This window comes from Anser anser (assembly GCF_964211835.1).
Source record: "Anser anser genome assembly, chromosome: 1".
In the NCBI taxonomy this organism is placed as follows: domain Eukaryota; kingdom Metazoa; phylum Chordata; class Aves; order Anseriformes; family Anatidae; genus Anser; species Anser anser.
The window spans coordinates 80,403,116-80,423,983 of NC_139720.1; the positions used below are offsets into that span (position 1 = coordinate 80,403,116).

General features: G+C 36.9%; 1 protein-coding gene across 1 annotated transcript in view; it reads left to right on the forward strand.

Annotated features, from left to right (window-relative positions):
- Positions 1 to 20,868, forward strand: part of ANO2 (anoctamin 2) — a 203,715-nt gene that overhangs the window by 68,458 nt on the left and 114,389 nt on the right. Inside the window, exons 11-13 of the mRNA XM_083820198.1 lie at positions 12,401 to 12,535; positions 15,751 to 15,911; positions 19,710 to 19,792. Of these exons, the coding sequence (XP_083676324.1) occupies positions 12,401 to 12,535; positions 15,751 to 15,911; positions 19,710 to 19,792 (379 nt within the window). The remainder of the gene's footprint in view (positions 1 to 12,400; positions 12,536 to 15,750; positions 15,912 to 19,709; positions 19,793 to 20,868) is intronic.

A 20,868-nucleotide genomic window follows, 5' to 3' on the forward strand; every position in this document is an offset into this window, starting at 1 on the left:
ACAAAAAACAAAATGGGTATATCTGCTTGCCCTACTTAGAATAGAGTAGTTTTAAAGGAGTGATAAAATAAAGAAGGGAGCTCTGCAGAAATAGTGGTTTTATTTTCTTAGAGATAAATGTTTGCTACTTGCAGAAGTGTAATTAAGATCTATCCCTTATACAGCATTCCCCTAACTGTGGCCAACTGTTCTGGTCAATACATTACCAAATCACTGCTTCTTTCACCACAGCTCTTTGTAGCCACATCTGCATCTCTAGAGACAGAATACATCTTTCCACATACATCCTGGAACTGCAGGAACTTGAAATTAAAGGTCTGTGGTGCATTCATTAATTCCAGAGGTACACTTAAATGTTGCTCAGTCATTGTGCTAACTCTGTGGCTATTTAACCTCAAAGTGCAATTTTTCCTGTATATTTTCCTTGCTCTGCTTCCCTGTCACCCTTCTGTTATCATTGTGAATTAACCTAACCAAATGTCCAATCTTTACTTTTTATGCAATGTAACCACTTTGGTAGAAAGCAACCTTTGATATGAAGTTATCTCAGATTGGGAGTGAACAACGTTTTCTAATGCTTACCTTAAGCTAAGCCTGATCAGTCCAGACTAATATCTTGGGAGAGTGATGCATGTATAACTCACTGGTGAGCTGGCTGACCCAGCAGGTCAGTCTTACACTTCCCAGATCTTCAGCCAATATTTATATATTCTCTAAAAGCCAGGTTTCAAAGCAGAGAACAATGAGGCCTGCCTTATATATATAATCAGCAGACTGAAAGTAGTGAGCATCTCACACCCTCCTTCTGCAAGGGTCATATGCCTACCACTAGCTCCCATAAGGAGAAAAGAGAACACCGTGGTAGCTAGGCAGGGTATTAGTCAGTTGCTAATGCCTGAGGAATAGTTATGTTATGAACTGTTCTCTCTGCTGAAGCAACTGTTGGATCAGGTGGTTATTTTCCACCTTCTGAATAACAAATCATTTACGGCATGTGGTCTGCACACTATTAAAATTCTGAGCTTTTCTCTACCTGTCAGTTTGATTGCTTATTTAACAGAAATGCGTTTTCAGTGGAAAACTATCATGCATCAGCTAGTGGAAAACTATCATGCTCTTTGATTCTTTTATAGTCTCTTTTCTTCACTGGGTGCCAATGGGGTGCTCCTCATTTTCTGGGGGGGTTTCTTTCCCTTTGAAGGAGAGGGGAGCTTGCTTTCTTTTCTGGCAGTAGTCATCAGTGTTTTTAGGGTGTTGTAATTTCCTGCTTAGTCTGGTAAATTACTGTAGGATTTTTCTGACACAGCACAGATGCATGGGATCCTGGAGAAGGTTCCCTTTTACCAGGTGTGTAATGAGAGTAAAAAAAAGTTCTTGATAAATAACTCGGTTCTCATACAGAAATATGTGAACACCATGCAAGTCTTCCCTGACTGTCTTCAGCAGATGTATCTCCAACATTCACAAAGATGCTGGAGCTATATACAAGGAATTCTTTATTAGGAAAAAGAGGAGAATGTGGCTTTAAGCTTGGGAAAGTGCAGAAGCAATAATCTGAGCACATTTTCTTGCTCTCGCCCTCTTGCCCTTCAACTTCAACATCTTTTTATAGTTCCAAGGAACTCTACAACAAAGATCTATTCCCACCATAAGTTGTGTTCACCTTGTAGTTCATCATCATTTCAGCACTAGGTACAGCAGGAAATACTATGCCAGCATCCACTCAGCCTTCATTTTGTCCTTTGTGCCAGTGTTTACCAGCAGAGACCTTCCTAGAGGAAGTGAGAAGCAGATGGGAACCTGTAGCAGATTCCTGGGTATTGAGAAAGGAACACTTTCTCCACCATTATAATTCTTTCCCCTTTCTAGTGTCTGTGATCACATTACCCCTCATGACCTCCCATTTCTGACACCTGTGTGATCTCTTTACCACTCATGAACTTGTTTTATTTATGAATGGACTTTTTTGTCATATCATATACCCATTAAATGGACTGCTTGTTAGATGCTTGATGCAAGGGCACATTTATCAGCAGTTGTAGGGACTTTCCCCTCCATCCTTGGAAATTCTCATCACAGGGTTCACACAAGTGCTCCAGTCTGTGTTATTTGCAAAATAGAGAGCTTCTGTTCATGACACATAAATCACTGAAGAATTTGTCTTCCATTATTCTGCTGCGTGCAGGCCTGTGAGTGGATTGAAACGATTTACATACAGCTCCACATTTCTGAGTCTTCACAAGTTCTGTAGGAAGTGGTTCTCTGTCTGTTTTGGCAGGAGCTTGGTCTTATTTATTGGTGTTTGTATGTGAGATGGAATTTCAAACTAGTAAGCTTGTATTGCAATATTGAGGAAAACCAGATCCCCACTTTCTGATAAACATAATTCCCAGGCTTCAGGTTACTTTCTGAGCATGAAGATCCTTATTACCACCCAATTCCTCATTTCATCCGTGGGATTTTCAAAAACCAGATTCAGCAGAAGATGTGTACATCTACATCAGGACTTACACAAAGGATGACTCTGAAGGCTGAAGATATTGCTGTGCAGCTTCCTGGTGCCTCCCTCTTGGATTGCGCAGTTTTGTAAGCAGCTAGAAGTCTGTTTTGTCTGTGTGCAGAACTGTTTCAGAATTAGTTGCTTAGTGCTTATATGATGTCTTAACTTCAATGCAAGAAATATATTTCTTAATGGAATTAAGTGATAGGCCCTAATTCAAGTGTTATCTTTAGAGTTGACATCAGTGTACTTCACAGGAAACAAAGGTTTGTTCTTTTAAATTGGAGAAGTAAAAGCCAGAGGTAGCAGGTACATTTGGAAACAAAAGAGCAAATCCTACACATTTGTATATCCACGCTTAAAATTATTGGTAAGCATCTAGAAGTGAATATGTCTGAGAACTGCAGGGAGAAGAAAACAGCAGTTGAGTGGTAGCATTTCTGCTTACCTTTCTTTTAAAACTCTCTTGACACCTTAATCACAGTAGGAATTTTTGGCTATGGGATGTTGGATGAGAGGAGGTCTTTTTCTGACTTCTTGAGCACCAAGCAGGGTTTAAGACCAACCCTTTTCATTTGGTTTAAAGGTATACCCCTGTATTAAGACTTTTTTTTTTTTTTTATATGAGACATCAACTGTCTGTACAAAGGCTTCATTAGAACAGACCATATCTTTGTTTGATTCAGTAACCTGTTTCCAACAGTTGACAGAAACAAGATGACAAGATTAAGACTGGGCACTGTGTAACAATTACTCCCTGAAAAGACCAACATAATGAAGGTTTCCAACATGAGAAATATTTGAACTTCTACAGTTATCACAGAGAACAGAAATCAAATATCTTTAATGCAATATGGAACAGGTGATGACTATTATTGTGTAGTCTTGGTTGAATAGTTGCAGTTAAAATGCTGAAAAAATAATGAGCAAAAAATCTTGTATGCATTTAATTACTCTTGCAGGGTGCATTTGAATGTTTTTTTTTTTCTTTCCTATTTGTCATAGTCTCAGAAGTCTTGAGGACTGTCAGTCTAAATTTTAATTTAAAAAATAAAGTTCTATAACTCTCTTATTGTCTCAAACCTGCAAGAGGAAAGTCTTAAGAATGACTGCCTCAAGTTATCCAATAAGAACATAGCTAACAAATGATTTATTATACTTTTCTTTTTTGGAAAATTATACATCTATGTTTTAGCCACTAGATGTTCTCTATCTGACAGTAATCATATTTATAGTGCCATCTAAAGCAAATGCATTAAATTAATTCAGAGGCTCTAGTGAGGCCTACCTATATGAATCTGAAGAGCAAGAAAGCTTTCATGAAATATTACATATTATAAATTAAATTTATTTATGAAAAAGAAGTCAGTATCTGAGCTTCAAACTGTGTTAACCTAGATGATATAAAAATCATGGAAATTACCTGGAGAGTACTAAAGATTAGGAAACTGATAGAATATCAGTGACCTTGTACTTGTTCTGAGTATAAACCTTAGCAAATGTGTCAGGGAAGAAAGGTTAGGTAAATTCCCTGCCAGTCTAAAAGAAGGGCTGATTCTCTATATCATATTATATAGATTACTCCTTATTTGTGGGAGCTTGTAGAGTTTATTATTAGAGAAAAAAAAAAGTGGTATGTATAACTGAATAAATTTATTTCTTACATATAACCTCACTTGGTGGGCTGAAGTGTTTCTGTAGTGAAACTGTACTCCCTTCCCCACAGGTAACTTTTACTGATTCACTATAGTGTTGACTCAGCCTCAAGTAGCTAGGCTACCTGTTGTGGATTTCGAGTTTGCCAGATTTGGATGGCTAGAGACATTTCTGATTGATTTGTCAGGTCTTGACTGATTTATCAGGAGACAGACTGAGTGTTCATAGGTTGTCTTACACGAGTTCTCAAAACTGAGTGTTGGGGTATACACTGCATTACTGCTCTTGCTAAAAGTGTCTGTCTTAAGTAAAGGCTGCATAGCATAGTCTCATAGGCGTGTAGAGCTTTTGCAGGCAAAAAACATGACAGACAAATCCAGACATCCACAGAGTAATGTAAACAGACACTTAATCCTTTCAAACACTGCATAAAGTTAAGGACTGCTACTACTGCACACAAAAAAGCTGTGTATGGCTTATCTTTTTTTTATGTTACTGCATATCACATTCTCTTCATGTGTAGCTTTCCAGTAAAAGGTCTCTAGGCGTAAGGAACACTCAACAAAGGACATTGAGAAGTCCAAAAAAGCTCTGTGGAAGCACTGAAGCTTTGTATTCTCCTGTAACAGATGGGGAACTCAGTTACAATGCTTCTGACTAACCAGCACCATGTTTCTTGCTTACACAATTAGTAGGTAGTCAGCCTTGACTTCTGTCTCGGTCACAGTACATGTATAATTACTATGCTTCTATTGTTCTTGGAATTACAGTCTGTAGCCAATGGGTTTTTACAGTTTATAATCCATCACCACAAACTATGCTCTCTCAGCTGTATTATGAATATTTCTTGGAATGGGAGCAATAACGTTTGTAAATCTGCAAAGCTCAGTGAGTGGCTTGTCTTGGTTTTATTTCTTTACAGGCTAAGGTTTGATCTTTTGCTATTTTAAATTGCTGTTAATACCTGAATCCTGCATTTTTGTTTTATACACTTTTCCTGGTTATTTTCAAAACATCAGAATTTGAGAACTGAACAATTGCCTTCCTGTACAGAAATCACCTTCCTTCTCCCTAAACAGTAACCTTTAACTGTTTTGAATAGTGATTATTTCTGAAAAGCCAAGAGACTGGGGGAAAGCGTAATCCTACAGTTAATTTCAGTAATTTCAGAATGTCTGCTCTCTAAGGAGTTCCAATTTTTTTTTTTTTTATTTTTATTTTTCATCCTATAATGGATCACAAAACATATTTCACAGTGCCGTATAAGAAAATATAACTGTCTGGTAGAATCTGCAATTTAGTCAGGTTTGTCTCCAGGCTTCAGGTACCATTTGGAGGAAACAGAAAATATTTGTTAACTAATGGTTTCAAACGAGAACTTTAATTAAATGTTAACTTCATTAAACGGCTCTTGTGGCACCCTTTTTCATTCTACTTTCAGGTGAAAAGAATCATAGCTTCGGTATTTGGTAAAAACTCTCACTCAGGAATCACTGGATATGATTTAGTGAATTACTTGCAAGAGAAGATATACAAGATAGGAAGACTTTTGTAGAAATCAAAAACCATGTCTTGGCTCTTAACTTGTTTCCATGTCTTACCAATGGCACCAAGTATTCCAAAATGAATGGTGAATATTTGTAGATGCATACACAAACATTAATATTAGAGATAGCTTTTGGGGTTTGATTCAGGGCTCTTGCACTCTTTATCAACTATTTTCACCCTCATTTTCACTCTTTACTGGACAGTCTTGAGCTTTATCTCCAGCTTAAGCAACACCATGTGCTTTTACCTTGGAAGGAAGCTCCTTTCATTGTTTTCTGTATATTGAACAATTTGTATTTTCTACTGTATTTATTTTCTTTGCCTGAGACTCAGCTGCATTATAATTTAGCCGAAGTTCTCTCATTGTTTTTTTTTTTCTTCTCTTAAAATTTTAATAAAAATGTTTCTCAGTCTACTGGCAAGTTGTTCCAAGGGGGATTGCTTTCTGCCAGGAGACTCTCTTGGCTTCCATCTTGCTCCATTTAGCGCAGTCTCTGTATATCTGAATTAAACACTAATGTATTTCTGCCTGGGACTGTCTGGACAGAATATGTCCATATATGCTATCAGGCACATACATGGTAGAAATCTCTGGGATCTCTGGATACACAGCAACCTCAGTGCTGCTGCTGAGGGGTAATTCCACCCAGGCGGCCCATATGGTTGCAATAAGTGCTTGAATCTTGCCCTGAGAAAGTTTTCAAGTGGAGAAAAATGTCACATCCAGAAAAATTTGTACATGGGTAACTACCTGGAGTGAAATAGTGAGGTACACAGAGATGTTTTGTCTTGTTTCTGATTCTGTTACAGTGACTGGAGTTTTATCTATACTTCTGCAGTGTTTCTGAAATAAATGTACAGTTTTCAAAACCTCAGGTGGAAACATCAATGTGCTGGGAACTATTATCTCAATAATAATGTAAAATCTCCTGTGTTCTGAGATTAATATCTACTAGAAAATAGTGTTTGTATGGGTAATCATTGTTCTACTTTCACTTTAAAGGTCGATTTTCTTCTCTTGACCAAGTCCATTAAAGGAGTTCATTGTGTTCCCAACCTTTTGCCACAGGCTATTATTTTCTTCAGTGGTCTTTTACAGATATTGATAGGCCTACACTATGAACTGGCTTGATGAAGAGGTGGATATGGCCTTTTTGGGTTTTGCTTGTCTTTTTTAACAATACTCAACTTTGTAATGCATCAGCACAACTGAGAAGGTTAGCTGTGGGTCAAAGAGGGCATGAGGAAGCTGGAGATGTCAAAAAAGCTTTTAAACTAGCTCTGATAGCAGAGATTTTTGACATGAAACCTTACTTTGAAAAGACCACTTGTCCTTTCTCCCATGAGCAGACTCATCAGAATTCTAGGCACTATTTTTGTGAATAGGCTTATTTGAAAGCATAAGTAGCACATGCGTCTTTTGATAATTTACCCAATAAATAATTGTAAAACAGTTTAGTTTCGCATATTAAATATTGACTCAGTGGAGAGGCTAGTGAATGAATCGTGGCAAAAATGAAATAACTGTTGGCCTAGAATAGGGTATGGAAATTAAAAAACTGAAAAACTTTGAGCTAATTTCCCAGTTAGGTGAAATAGCATCTATAGCATATTTTCCTGCTTTTTAAACTTTGTTTCTGAATGACTCCAGAGTTTTTTCAAGTGTGTGTCATGCACAATCCAGGTATCCCACACTTTTTTGAAGAGTTAAAAACTCAGGGTTTTTCTCTTCTCTCTTTCTTTCCCCCTCCCCAAGCCTTAGTCTATTTATAAATTGCACAGCGTGGCATGAAAGTAGTGACCAGCATGCAAGCAAAGAGTTTAATTATCAGTTACTCTTTTTGATGTTAGTTTGGCAGCCAGACAGAAAGAAATACATTGCAGTCTGGTTCGAGTATATGGGCTAAGCAGAGGGAATTGAGTTAACATTTTCACTGCACTCTTTCCAGCACTTCTTATTATATTTCTGGCATGAGAGGGAATATATTTTCTGTAGTTCTGTTTTTGTTATTGTTTTGTTTTGGGCTTTATCAATACAGTTTCTGATTATTTGCTTGATCTTGGGATGTTGGGAGAAACTGAAGCTTTTGTTCATCTTCTGAAGGAATTATGGAGGATTTGGCTGAATCATTAGTTGGAGACATAACTCTTGCTCAAGAGAACTTAGTACTTGGTAGGTGGCCATTTGACCAGCATTCAAAAGGTTAGGTTTTCTGAAGTGAAACACAAAAAAATTCACCTTAGAATGTACAGAACAAAATACTTGACTGTTACTTTGGTAGGAGCAGTCCACACTCAAAATCAAAATCATTTGTCCCTTGCTTTAAATGAGAACTACTGACCTTATTGCGTATGTGTATGTAAAAGGACACATCTCTACTTTAGAATACAACTAATGTAGAAATAAAACTTATGCAATGCAGAGGGCATAGGCATCCGAAGATAAATATGGTTATAATAAGCCTGAATTTTGGTCTTTACAGGCATTGACAGAGGTTAAGGTGTCTTAAAATTAACCATAACAAGCCAGAAACAACTTTCCCACTGAACATCTAGAACACATTCTTTGAATATTTTGAGCTGCATTTTCTACAAAACTGTGAAGTCTTTGACACTGCTTCCAAATAAGTATTGCTGTAATGCCAAATCTGATGCATAGCATTAGCTGTAACGATTTTTTTCAGAGCAAAACAGTATTTGTGTAGCTGAAGGCAAATTAAAAGCAAATCTTGCTAAGTTATGTGACATTATTATTGGTTTAGTCCTTTTAATCTTTATAATTTGGTATGATAATGGAGTACATGAAAGCACTGTGATCACATTGAAAAAGAAAAGAAAGCTACAGATAGGGAATCGTGGACTCAGAATCATAGAATGATTTGGGTTGGAAGGGACCTTAAAAATCATCTAATTCCAACTCCCCTGCCATGGGTAGGGACAGCTTCCACTAGATCGGGTTGCTCAAAGCCCCAGCCAACCTGGCAACCCCTCCACAGGTGCTCTGGGCAATCTGTTCCAGTGCCTCACCACCCTCACAGTGAATAACTTCTTCCTTATATCCAAATGAAAGCTACAACTTCTTAGTTTAAAACCATTACTCCTTGGCTTATCACTACACTCCCTGATGAATTTTTTCGTGTATTTCCTGTAAGCCTTCTTTACATACTAGAAGACTGTTTAAAGGTCTCCCTGAAGACTTCTCTTCATTAGACTTAATTTTCTCAGTCTTTCTTCATAGAAGAGGTACTCCAACCCTCTGATCATCTTTGTGGCCCTCCTCTGGACCCGCTGTTATAGGTCTATGTCTTTCTTTTGCTGTGGGCCCCAGATCTGACCTATTAGCTTCAAGTATGTAAGAGGCTAACATGTTCACACCTGAGAAAATTTAGCATCCTTCTTTCAAAAGAAAACAGCCTTGAAATTTGCAAGTATGATCCTGTTGACTTGAGTAGCGGTGGACTGCTTTCAAACCTTCTAAAACTGTGCCTGTAAGCATTTCTTTAGAGATTTTTAGATGGGAGATAAAAAGAAGACTGCCTTATGGTATTCTTAAGGTCTGAACCAGAAATCACTGAATCCAGCTGCGGCTGCAGTAGATGAATTGGGTCTTTTGTGGTATATTACAGGATGTTTGCACAGGCTTGACTCCCATTCAGAGCAATGGGAGATCAGGTCTCAGGACATGTCAAAAATGAAGGACCATGTCTGTCCTGTGTTTTGCTAGCTTGATAAACTCAGGTTTAAATTTGTCACGCTTTCAAGCACTGTCATTGCTTCTCTTTAGATTAGGTCACTTTCTGGCACATAGACGGACTGGGCTTGGGCACAGCAGTCTTAATTATTTTTCTTTTTCAAAACAGTTAAGTTAAGTCACAGAACATTGTGCAGTTTTCTTCTTGGCAACTGCTTTTTTCCGTACTGCCAGGATGTTGTTGAACTCCTCTCACTTTCTCTTGGCATGGATGCAAATAGCAACCCTTTGCTTTATAGGTTACAGATCATATGTATCACTGAAATATTTAAAAATTACAGAGGAAGCCTCATGTAATAAGCTCCAACTTCATTGAGCTTGGTCAGCCGGTCTTTATTCGGGTGCTGCTTGTTCTTGAACACTTTCTATGCTAATTTGTGGCCATTTTTTAAAACAACGTGCAGTTTAGAACAGCTAAGATTGTGGGCAAATTTTTGTCTGCTTTGACCTCTTTGGAGTGCTGTAACAGCTATGCACATTGCTCATTACTATAAATAAGGAAGGAATAAGAAGACAGATAATCAAAATAAGCCCCCTCTCATTATTGTCCCATGTTGTTAGGATATTTTTAGTGATGTTTGCCTTGCCGCCAAGTGGAAGGCATGTTACTTCCCAAACTGTAGGAAACCTAAGAGCAAATTGAGTCTCCCGGTGTCCTGTGTTGCTCCAAGGGTTTTGCTGCTGTATGCTGATTCAGACAGGAGTCTTGAAGAAAATCTTTAAGTCATCTGATTATTTCTGTTTCTCAGTCAATATATACTTCCTCACTTCATACTCAGAAACATTCAAAAAAAAAACCAATAAATTTGAAAATAAAGTAAAACTACCTGTTAAAAATTACCTCCAAAATCACTTGGCAGGTGCCACATTATAGGGTAGCTGCACAGTGTTAGGATTATATTTACACCAGAAATATTTAAATTTATCATTTTATAAGCTAAAATCAATGCTGTGATGTAAATGTTGAGTTACTAAACTGATATATGCTGATTCCCATTTTTACTTGTGCAAGTTGTCTTCCTGAAATGAAAAAGAATAACACATCTAATTACATTAATGCCATTCAAGTCAATCTGTCATAATTGCACTCATGTTGTTTGATACTTCACACAGTCTGTTGCTTATGACAACCTTGTAAATGTCAGATGTAGTGGCTGTATTCCTTTCACAAAAGAATCTTGAAATTTCCTTTGTTTTGTACTGTTTCTCCAAGTTATGGCATCCCATCACACTGAAGATAATGTTGTCTGTGTATCAAATTAAAGTGCTTTTGTTTGGTTCTCCCTTTTAGGATTGCACATCTCCTTCCTAAAGGATAAGCAGGGTCTGTTGGACCTAAGAAAATATAGGCACTCATGAAAGGCAACACTGAAATAGGTATGATCACAATGCCCACTTTCCTGTGTGAGAGCCTAGGAATGTGAAGTTATCTGTAGCTGCGATGGTGTGAAAACAGCAGCAGGAACTGTAGTTATGGAAAAAAAAAATGTTACAACCATTAGTTCTTTCATATGAGCTGGAAATTTGACTGTAGAGGCTTCTAACATTGCCCCATGGCTTTCTGCATTGGTTTCAGTGCTCCCACTGTCTCTCCTATGGTAGGAGCAGGCTAGCCCTAAGAGTTAGTTTCTGGAACACAAAATTTCAGCTTCGCCTATGCCACTGAATGGACTTGAGCTCAGCTCCACAAACGTGACTTTTTGTTATTAATTTCTTTCAGAATAGAGTCATTTTTTTGCTCCCCGTTACCAGAAATCCCAGGCCTGTAAAAATTTAATTTTAACCATTTTCTGTTAGGAATAATTTAAATCAGGAGTGCTAAGTCTGGGTAAAATTTTCTTAGTGTAAGTGAAGTCATAGTCAATCTCAAAATGGGGTTATGCCCAGCCTTTCAGAGGAGTCTTTCTTTTATTAGACATGTTATCTTAAGATTATTTTTATTCTTTCTACCACCACCTAGTGAATGTATGCCTTATCGGTTTAAATGCAATTACGTGGCCTGAGTGCTCTATGTGTAACTGTCTTATGTCCAGCAGTCTTCTGTCTTATTCTCTGGCTTGTGATATGTTTCAAACTGTGTTATATTTTATCTAAATTTAGTCTCATTTTAATGATTTTTATTTTTTCTTTGTGAGTTCTTGAGCTCTCTGAAGTTTTTGGTATTTTCTAATGTTTGGAATCACTCCTAACAGTACTTTGGAGTGATCAATGAGTTTCATCTATGTTTAGTTTACTTCTTTCAGTGTGATTCATGAAGATGTTGGGCTGAGTACTAACACATATTTATCAACATCTGCAATGAACTGCTCTTCAGAGCAGAAACTGTTTTTTCAAACCAGCTGTACAGTCTGTTCATTTGTCAAAAATATTTATTCTTTCTAAAAAGCCAGCACTAAGTATGCAAGTAAACCTTCCTGCTTTAACAGAAATTCAAGATTATTCATCTGTAAAGATATTAGAGGATGTTGTCAGTATGTTCACATTGATCTCTTTTCCATGTCTCTCAGCAATTGAATCCAGGAGGACTTATGGAAGCAAAGAATGATGGCTTATCTGAATAAGTTTTAAAGAACTAAATCCTTTCTAACATTTTCTGTTAAACATTTGGGTGAAACACTGTTACTTTTGATGGAAGCAAGGGATATTTAACTGAATTCAGTTCAGAGATATAAAAGGTGCGGTCTTTCCTGAGCAGCTCTAGAGTAAGTATTGTAATGATACAGGACTATCTTTAACTTCTCAGAAGAGAGTGCCTCAAATTGCTCGAATCACCCACTTCGTTTGGTGGTACTGACTTCAAGATGCTCGGGGTTTTCATCCACATCTTTGACAATTACTATTTAACTTTCAGGAATTTTTAAGAAACTGTAAAATGCACTTGAGAATGATACCCTTGACATATGTTATTTATTTATTTATTTATTTATTCCCCTCTTCTTTTTCAGGAAGTATTTTGGAGAAAAGATAGGACTTTATTTTGCATGGCTGGGCTTATACACAGAATTCCTCATTCCATCTTCAGTAGTTGGGATTTTTGTATTTCTTTACGGATGTATAACCATAGAGAGTGACATTCCTAGGTAAGCACTGAGATCAATATTTTGTTACTTGAGAATTATAAGACTGCCTTCTGGTCATAATCCTTGGTGAGAATAATTGCTTTTAATATGTCTGAAGAGCAGTGATGCAGTATTAACAACCTGTTGAAAATACACATCTGCATTCATCATCATCATCTGCATTAATTAAATGAGATATTCAAAAGACAAACATTTATTTGGCTGTTCAGTATTGCAGCTTTCCATACTGAAATGGAACTGTTCAGTAAGTCTACAGAATTATTGTAAAAAGGCCTGAGTTCTGGCATGGGAGTTGGACAACCTGCATGTTCCTTTTTATGCCCTCCAATTGCCTTTTGTGAATGCACATATCTACACGCTCACCTGGAAAGACATAGTTTAGAACTCACTGAAGTTAACGCAAATAACATATCTAGTACTCTTAGACTACTTTGTTCATCTTAGTAAAATCATGTCATTGCACAAGTGACATTAATATTATTCAGCACATTTAGCATATTTGATATCCACAGGATTCATTTTGGCGATTATAAAAAATGTTATGCACTGTGTGTCCTTAGGATGTTTTACTAATTATACTACATGACAAAACTCACTCTACTCTGTTCTGGTCCAGCCTCACCTGGAATACTGTGTGCAGTTTTGAGCACTACAATGTAAGAAGGACATTAAACTGTTAGGGAGTGTCCAAAGAGGACCAACAAAGATGGTGAAGGGTCTAGAGGGCAAAACATATGAGGAGCTGCTGAGGTGCCTTGGTTTGTTCAGCCTAGAGCAGAGCAGCCTGAGGGGAGGCCTCATGGCGGCCTGCAGCTTCCTCACAAGGGGAGCGGAGGGGCAGGCACTGAGCTCTGCAGTCTGGGGACAGCGACAGGACCTGAGGGAACGGCATGGAGCTGGGACAGGGGAGGGTCAGGCTGGGTGTTAGGAAAAGGTTCTTCACCGAGAGGGTGGTCGAGCACTGGAACAGGCTCCCCAGGGATATGGTCATGGCACCAAGTCTGCCGGAGTTGAAGAAGCATTTGGACAACACTATGATTTTGGTTTGATTTTCAGGTAGTCCTATGTGGAGCCAGGAGCTGGACTTGATCCTTTTGGGTCCCTTCCAACCCAGGATATTTTGTGATTCTATGAAAACTGTCAATTTGACCCAGTAAAGTCTGCTTCTTAGCGAAAAAAAGGACACTTCTGTACTGTCTGGGAGTGACCTCTGCTAGAGACGGGGTACTGACTTAGCGGAACTGCTGGTCACATTCATTGTGGCAGTTCTGGCATTCTCTCAAATTGGCGACTTTTAAAGCAGATCGCTCAACAGTAGAACATTATTGCTGATAAGTAAAAGATGAATGACAACACAGAGGAGTTAACATTTGTTTTCATAGCTTGGTCTGAATGAATTATGATGAGCTGTGCTTGTCTGTAGAAAAGCTTGTGCTAACATTTAAACTGAAATGAGATTTATGGAAAGATGTATCTGCAGCACCCTCTACTGCTTTTCAAAATAGAAGAGATCATTAACTGTATGATAGCTGGAAACAGCTGTGTGCATTTCAAATGATATTAAACATTGATATTACAGTTTAAATAGCTCTTTTTCATTTGAAGTCATAGAAAAAATGCTATTTCATGGCAGCCAATATAGAAACAACTATAATCACAACATACGTGTTATCAATGAAGCAATGTTGCAAATTTTTCCTTAGATCACAGTCTTGCCAAGGATAATTGAGCTTAACACAGGTCAGTTCACCTGAGACCATGCAGCTATGAAGGTCTTTCATGTATAAACCTTATGAAAAAAATGAAAACATACTCAGGAGTGCCAAGTGGGATTTGGTTTGTTAAAGAGATAATGATAATGATTTTTAAAAGCTTTTTAGATACCGAGTAAATACATAGCAAATAAGACTAGGAATTAAAATAATGACTTTAAAGAAAAGATTTTAAAATCTGTAAGAAAGTCTCTTATCTCATGTTTTCTAGAGGATAAATGCATTAAATGCATAAATGCTGTAAAGTGAGGAGGGAGAAGAAATACTGCTTAGCATCTGAAAGTGTAAGGCAGTAAGATTTACAGTTTTCACAAGATTTATTGCTTTTCATTTGCCTTTTTTTTTTATTAATAATATGAAAATTAGGTTAGCACTCTGTCCTAGAAAGATGAGGAGTTATTCAGTCAAAGAATACCAGAATACCACATCTGCACTCAGCAGTGGAGGAAATTTTAGAACCTTGAAATGTAAAAAGATCTCATTTTCTAAACCCACTATGTATACACACACAGTATCTGAATACCCGTAGAATATATCAATTTGTGTGCCTAAAATAACTAACTGCTCATGCCTGAAGAACTTACGTCAAAACCTTGTGGCAGGTGGTGGTATACACCAGAATTTGTGTTAAGCCCTATCGTGGGTAAACAGCCATTGCTTTAAAAATACCTCATACAACATAATGCAAAGTAGAGGTGAATCTCAAAGCAAATGTGAGATATACCACTTTTGCTAAGAATGAGACTCTTGGATGGTGTCTTTTAAATTCAATGTGTGTAAGTCAGTTTCTATTAAAACTTAGCATACCTTCCTTGCAATGGTGTTGCAGATTTAATCTGTCTATGACACAGAACAATTAACATGCCTGGGTGCTGGATCTGGCTTTTATGCAGAGTTACTTGGCCAGTTGCAATGCACAAAGCATTATGTATTTCACATGAATTCTTGTGCCGTCATATTAAAAATGTGTGCTTCGTCAAGGGCATAGCAGATTTCATCCTGTAGGATTTCCTTTACAGCCACTTCAGAATTCTTTTTCATGAATTTTAATCTGATCTGTACCAAATCCTGTAACTGAATGTAGAAATGGCAAATTCCACTTCGATTGTGTTTTAATTATCTTCTTTTAGTGTGGTTAACCTCAATCTTTAGTGATGCTGTCTTCACAAATTCACGAATACAGTGTAGATTGATTGATTAAATTGATTGCTGTTTTGCATTACTTTTCTGTTGGTAAGGTGCCTATGGGTATTTTAATGTTCCAGCACTTGGCAATGTTCCTCAAAGAGACACATAGCTGATAGGCTTCTTTTCCCTGTAACTGCAAGCCATATGTGTTGCAGATAGCTTTTAACAGCTATGAGTTGCTGCTTGATAGCAGTACTGTACACTCCCTTTTCTGAGTAGTAATACTTTAAGAACTCATGTACTTACCATTCACAGTAAAGAAATGTGTGACCAACGTAATGCCTTCACCATGTGCCCTCTGTGTGACAAGTTCTGTGATTACTGGAATCTCAGCTCTGCATGTGCTACAGCTCGAGCTAGCCACTTATTTGACAACCCTGCCACAGTCTTCTTCTCCATCTTCATGGCTCTCTGGGGTGAGTATGTCTTTCCAAAGTTTGATTTTTGGACTGTTGGCAGAAATGAAAGCTGTGATGAGCAGTAGTAAAATGTAGTAGCCCTACATATAAGAGTGTTAATAGACTGAATGTGATGCATATGGCTTTATGAATTTGGCAAACCTCAGAGGGCCAGTGAGGGACTCTCTGTGCTGAGACTGCAGAAAGCAATATTACAAGGCTTTCTGCTGTCAACAGAAAGCTTTGGAATAAGTAGAGAGCAGTTGGGTAATCCAGGGAAGAAAACTGTCCTTTCTCCCTCTACTTCCTTGTTTAATATCACTTCTAATCTTGTCATGTTTTCCCTCATTTCCTTGAACTGGGAAGTTCTTTTAACCCCTTCTGCATTTGGGGGCTGGAATTTGTTTGGGGTTTGGTATGGTGCAGGCAGCTGAAAGCACAGTCTGTTTTACAACTTCCATGTGGTGCAACTTAGTCACTTAAATTAATCAAAACTTTACATGATTCTGAAAACAATGGGACTTTTTTTTAAATTTATTTTTTAATTAATATTATAATGTTTTAAGGTATTCCATTTAGACAAGCTTGGTTTTCTTTAATAGCAAGGATACCCTGCCTGAATGAGGATCTCAAAACACTTCATAAACACTAGTGAACACATTTTAGCATTGTTCTTACTGTTTCTGACCTCACCTCAGCCCTGAAAATGTTCTTACATGTCTCATAGCTGGTGCTATGTCCTCATTCACTCTAGATGTTGTTTATTGTGAAAGTTACAGGAGTGATTGCTACTGTAAAATTATTTTTGATTTCCGTGTTCATTGCTAACAAATGGAAATTTTCATTCTTAATATGAAATCAAATAAGTATATTATTGTACTATAGACATCTCTCAGCAATTTGGTATACACTGCAATCCTGTTTAAATTTCACAGCTTGTTTTAGAAAAGACTGACAGGTTGGTGTTGGGTATGGATAGCATAGTTATTTTTAGGAATTTGCATACAGAACGAATCATGTAAAGAATAAGTTTTTGTTTACCACTTCCTGAAAATTATTCAGCAATTATTTTGACTCAGTGAAAAGGCAAAAAATGATGAATTCACAGACTCTCTCAATGTCTTATTTTCCTACTTCAGATTGCTACTAATTGCGGAGTAGATTGGCAAATAAAGGGCCACACTTTACCTGCTGTCATGCAGCTTGTGATGCACTGATTTGTCCAAGTTTCAGCGTAGCTGTTTGGGAATATTGTGTACACAATTCATTTATACTTTCATAACTGAATAGCATGTTCCCAACACCAAATCTTTACTGTAAACTTGCATCCACACCAATAATTATTTTCATGCAGCCTCATCCAAAACAATTATACTTAGGTGTCAACAATACAATGTGCAAAGCAAAATTGATGTATCCTTGATATTGTTGATATATCCTTGCACTAAGATTAGTAGAATCTGAAGAAATAGAAAGGAACAAAAACATCCATATACATTGCTTGTTTATTTATTTTTAGTGGTTTTTTTATTATTATTTTATTTTTTATTTTTAGAAAGCATTTAAGAATACTAAAATTATTTCTGAGCTGTAGTCTCCTAAAAACAGGCTTTCACACAGATTTGAAAAGTCTGTTTTAGGGACCATGATAACTGAGCTTGCCAGCACAAGAAAATATAGCCATCATATGTGAAGAACAGCAAAGTGAAATAATGAAATAGTATCCTTTACTAACTTTGTCCAGCTTGCCTATTAAGTATTAGATTACATCTAAATTTGCTTCCTTAGTGTAGTGGTTATACCTAGATCTTATTCTGATGAATGGCATCTCATTCACACACCTAATCAACTTGTTTCACATTTTCTTGAATAAATGTTGTTTGCATACTTTTTTGTCGGACATAGTACAGTGATGTGGAAATTGGCATGTCTTATGACTTACAACTGTATAGTTAAAAGAGCAAAGTACGGTAATTTGAGCTGGCTTCATTTCATGATGATGCTGGGCACAAGAAATCTTTCATCCCTCTTGCTTTCTCCCATTCTGTGAAAACAGATGACTTACTACGGTCAGTTCGTTGAGAGGAATCATGCTTTTTCTACCTGATCTTGAAACCTCATAAATTATCTCTGTGATTCCAGCAATTCTATTAGCAAATGAACATATTCACAAAATACAGAGTCATGCCTAGATAACTGTGCTTACTTTCATCGGTGTTCTGGGATGCTGAATTTCCTCTGTCAGATGTGTTTATGAGAAGGACAGTTGAATGTAATGTGGCTGTTTTTCTGCTGGTATAAGTCAGTGCAAATTTTCTGATTTCAGAAGTGCTATTACACTGTGTACTGGTTATGTATCTAGCCAAATTATTTTTTACAGAGCTAAAAATTGAAATGTCTTTTTGAGAAATTGGAATAAATCAAATGAGTGATAGCACTCTATAAAATAACCAAATGTTTTTGTATTTAGGATATCTTAAAACCCTTGAATTTTCAAAACATTCTAAATACAGCTTTTGAATGTTATCTCTTCTGTAAGGAAGGAGCAGAGGTAGCAACCTAATTGCTGAATGTCTGGATTTACTTTCAGTGTACTGCCAGTCCATGTTTAAATGGTATTTATTTCTTAAATGATGGGGAGATACCAGTGCAGAAAATATTTGCTCACAGTTAACTGTGGGAATAGATGCTCTCTAGTAAGAGGCAAGTTGTCTTAATAACACTATAACTCTTCCCAGTGTTATCATGTAGCTTACATCAAGTGTAGATGCAGTTGAAGGAAGCTGGATCTGATTCTTCACTGTTCTGTGTCTTTTCGAGTTATCTACAATATATTCAAAGTGATGAAAATATGTCTGTGATCAAACAACCATTTTCACAATCCCATCTGCACCAACTGAAAAGGTGAAATGAAGCATAAGAAAATAAAAAACAGTGCTCACAGTTGTTTATTGGTATATCTTTTATTGATATATATACATATATTATTTAGTATATACTGGTATAAGATTGGAATAGTTTTCTGAAAACAGGTGTCCACAAGTCAAGAGTAAGAAGAGTTATTTCTAATAAATCCAGATGTCCATAAACCATGAGGTGCTAGGCAAAGAGCTATGTAGAGGAAACAGCAATTATGAGAGGAAGGTCAGGAGACTGTAAATACAAGACAACAGTACAACATCCGTTCATTCATATTAATGTAAAATAAAAAGAAGGAGACAGAACTGCTGGCCAATCCCTTAGGGCAAAATCACTGTGTTTTTTGCAGGGCAAAACCATTCAACTGTCCCTCTATAACATATTTCAAAATAATATTATGTTCTACAAATTTCAAGAGCAGGCTACACCTACTTTCTTCACATTTCCAACTGATTAGAAACACTAAAACAGGCAAATCTGTTTGGCTAATTAAAGTGTTAAGTACTAATATTTAGACCTAGATTTTGTTTCATTGTATGATTTGTAATCATGAATTATAGAATGACTCATGGTAAATTAAGAGAGACAACATTTTTGGGGTGGATATCAGCAGATTAGGGTTCAGCTCCAGTCCCTGCCAAGAACTTTCCAGTGGTTTGGGGCAATCTGTTTTGCCTCTTTTCGTATTTTATTTGTAAAAAGACAGTAATTACTGTTTCCATGCTCTTCCTATGTTCTTTCTTTAGAATTGGGTCAGGGGCTGTTTCTTAGCACTTCTTTATAAAGAACCTAGCATAAAAGGATTCAAATAGCTGATGGTGCTTACAAGTAACACAAACATTCACATTAGTCCATTGGATTTATAATTTATTTTATTTATTTTTATTTTTTTTAAAGCTACTATGTTCCTTGAACAGTGGAAGCGTTTACAGATGAGACTGAGTTACTTCTGGGATCTAACTGGACTGGAGGAAGAAGAAGTAAGTTTCTTCTCCCTGTGCTAATTTACTGTATAAATTATTCTAAATCTGAAGATATGCACTGATAATTATATTTCTCATGTTTGTTCTCCTGTCTGATGCAATTCATAGCTTTTTTTGTTTGTTTGTTTGTTTGTTTTTTAAGACCATAACTGATACAGTTTTGAGTACCAATGTATCCTTTTGGAAATCATTACACATATCCCAGCACTCTAATTTTACCATTTAGTAATGAAAAGAGTTATAAGATGCCAGCAAGTCATTCTTTGCTGAAAATGCCTATATGCCAGTGTACAGAATGGGATAATTAAATGATGTTAATACCTCAAAGAGAATGTAGAGTGTGAATAAATGAGAACAAAACTAAGACAAAGTCATGAACCTCATGCTGTAGCACGATGATGATGTTATTCCACTTTTGTCTATTCCTCAGATGATAATTATTGGATAAAATTAAAAAATAACACAAACCAGACAGTAGACCCCAGTATTCTTCTTCTTCCATCACTGTCCCAAAATGCAGCTTTAGCATTGTCTTTAACATAATGGGGACCTCCAAAGTATTCCTTCACTTGATTAAGTAACTACCACGTGCCTTATTTTGCATTTGGTCTCAACTTTTTCACTACTGTCTATTCACTGATGAAGTGGATAATGCTCATAGTATAAACCAGTACTCACAGTTTTTAAGGTGTGATAAAACTGAGTACATCAACACAACAAAATTTGCTGCTTGCCCTGTGTGGAATGTAATACTGCTAGCTCAGAGAATGGCAAGATTGTACTGATTACAGTATAAACTGAGAAGAAGGAGAACAATTTTTTTTTTTTTTTCAGTTCTGCAGTATGCTTGATGAACACTGCAGATTTTAGTACATTTCAAGTTAATAATTTGCAGTACAAAATCCTAAGGTTTTGCTCAGTATTTGCACAATGGATCTACAGATTTGTGAGGTCCTGTGATGAAGAGCTCTGAAGTGTTAAAGGTTTGTGTACAGGAACTATGGGATCAACAAGAATCCTTTGTTTATGATAAGTGAGGGAGTGCCAGACACATCTCAGCACAAGCTGAAGAA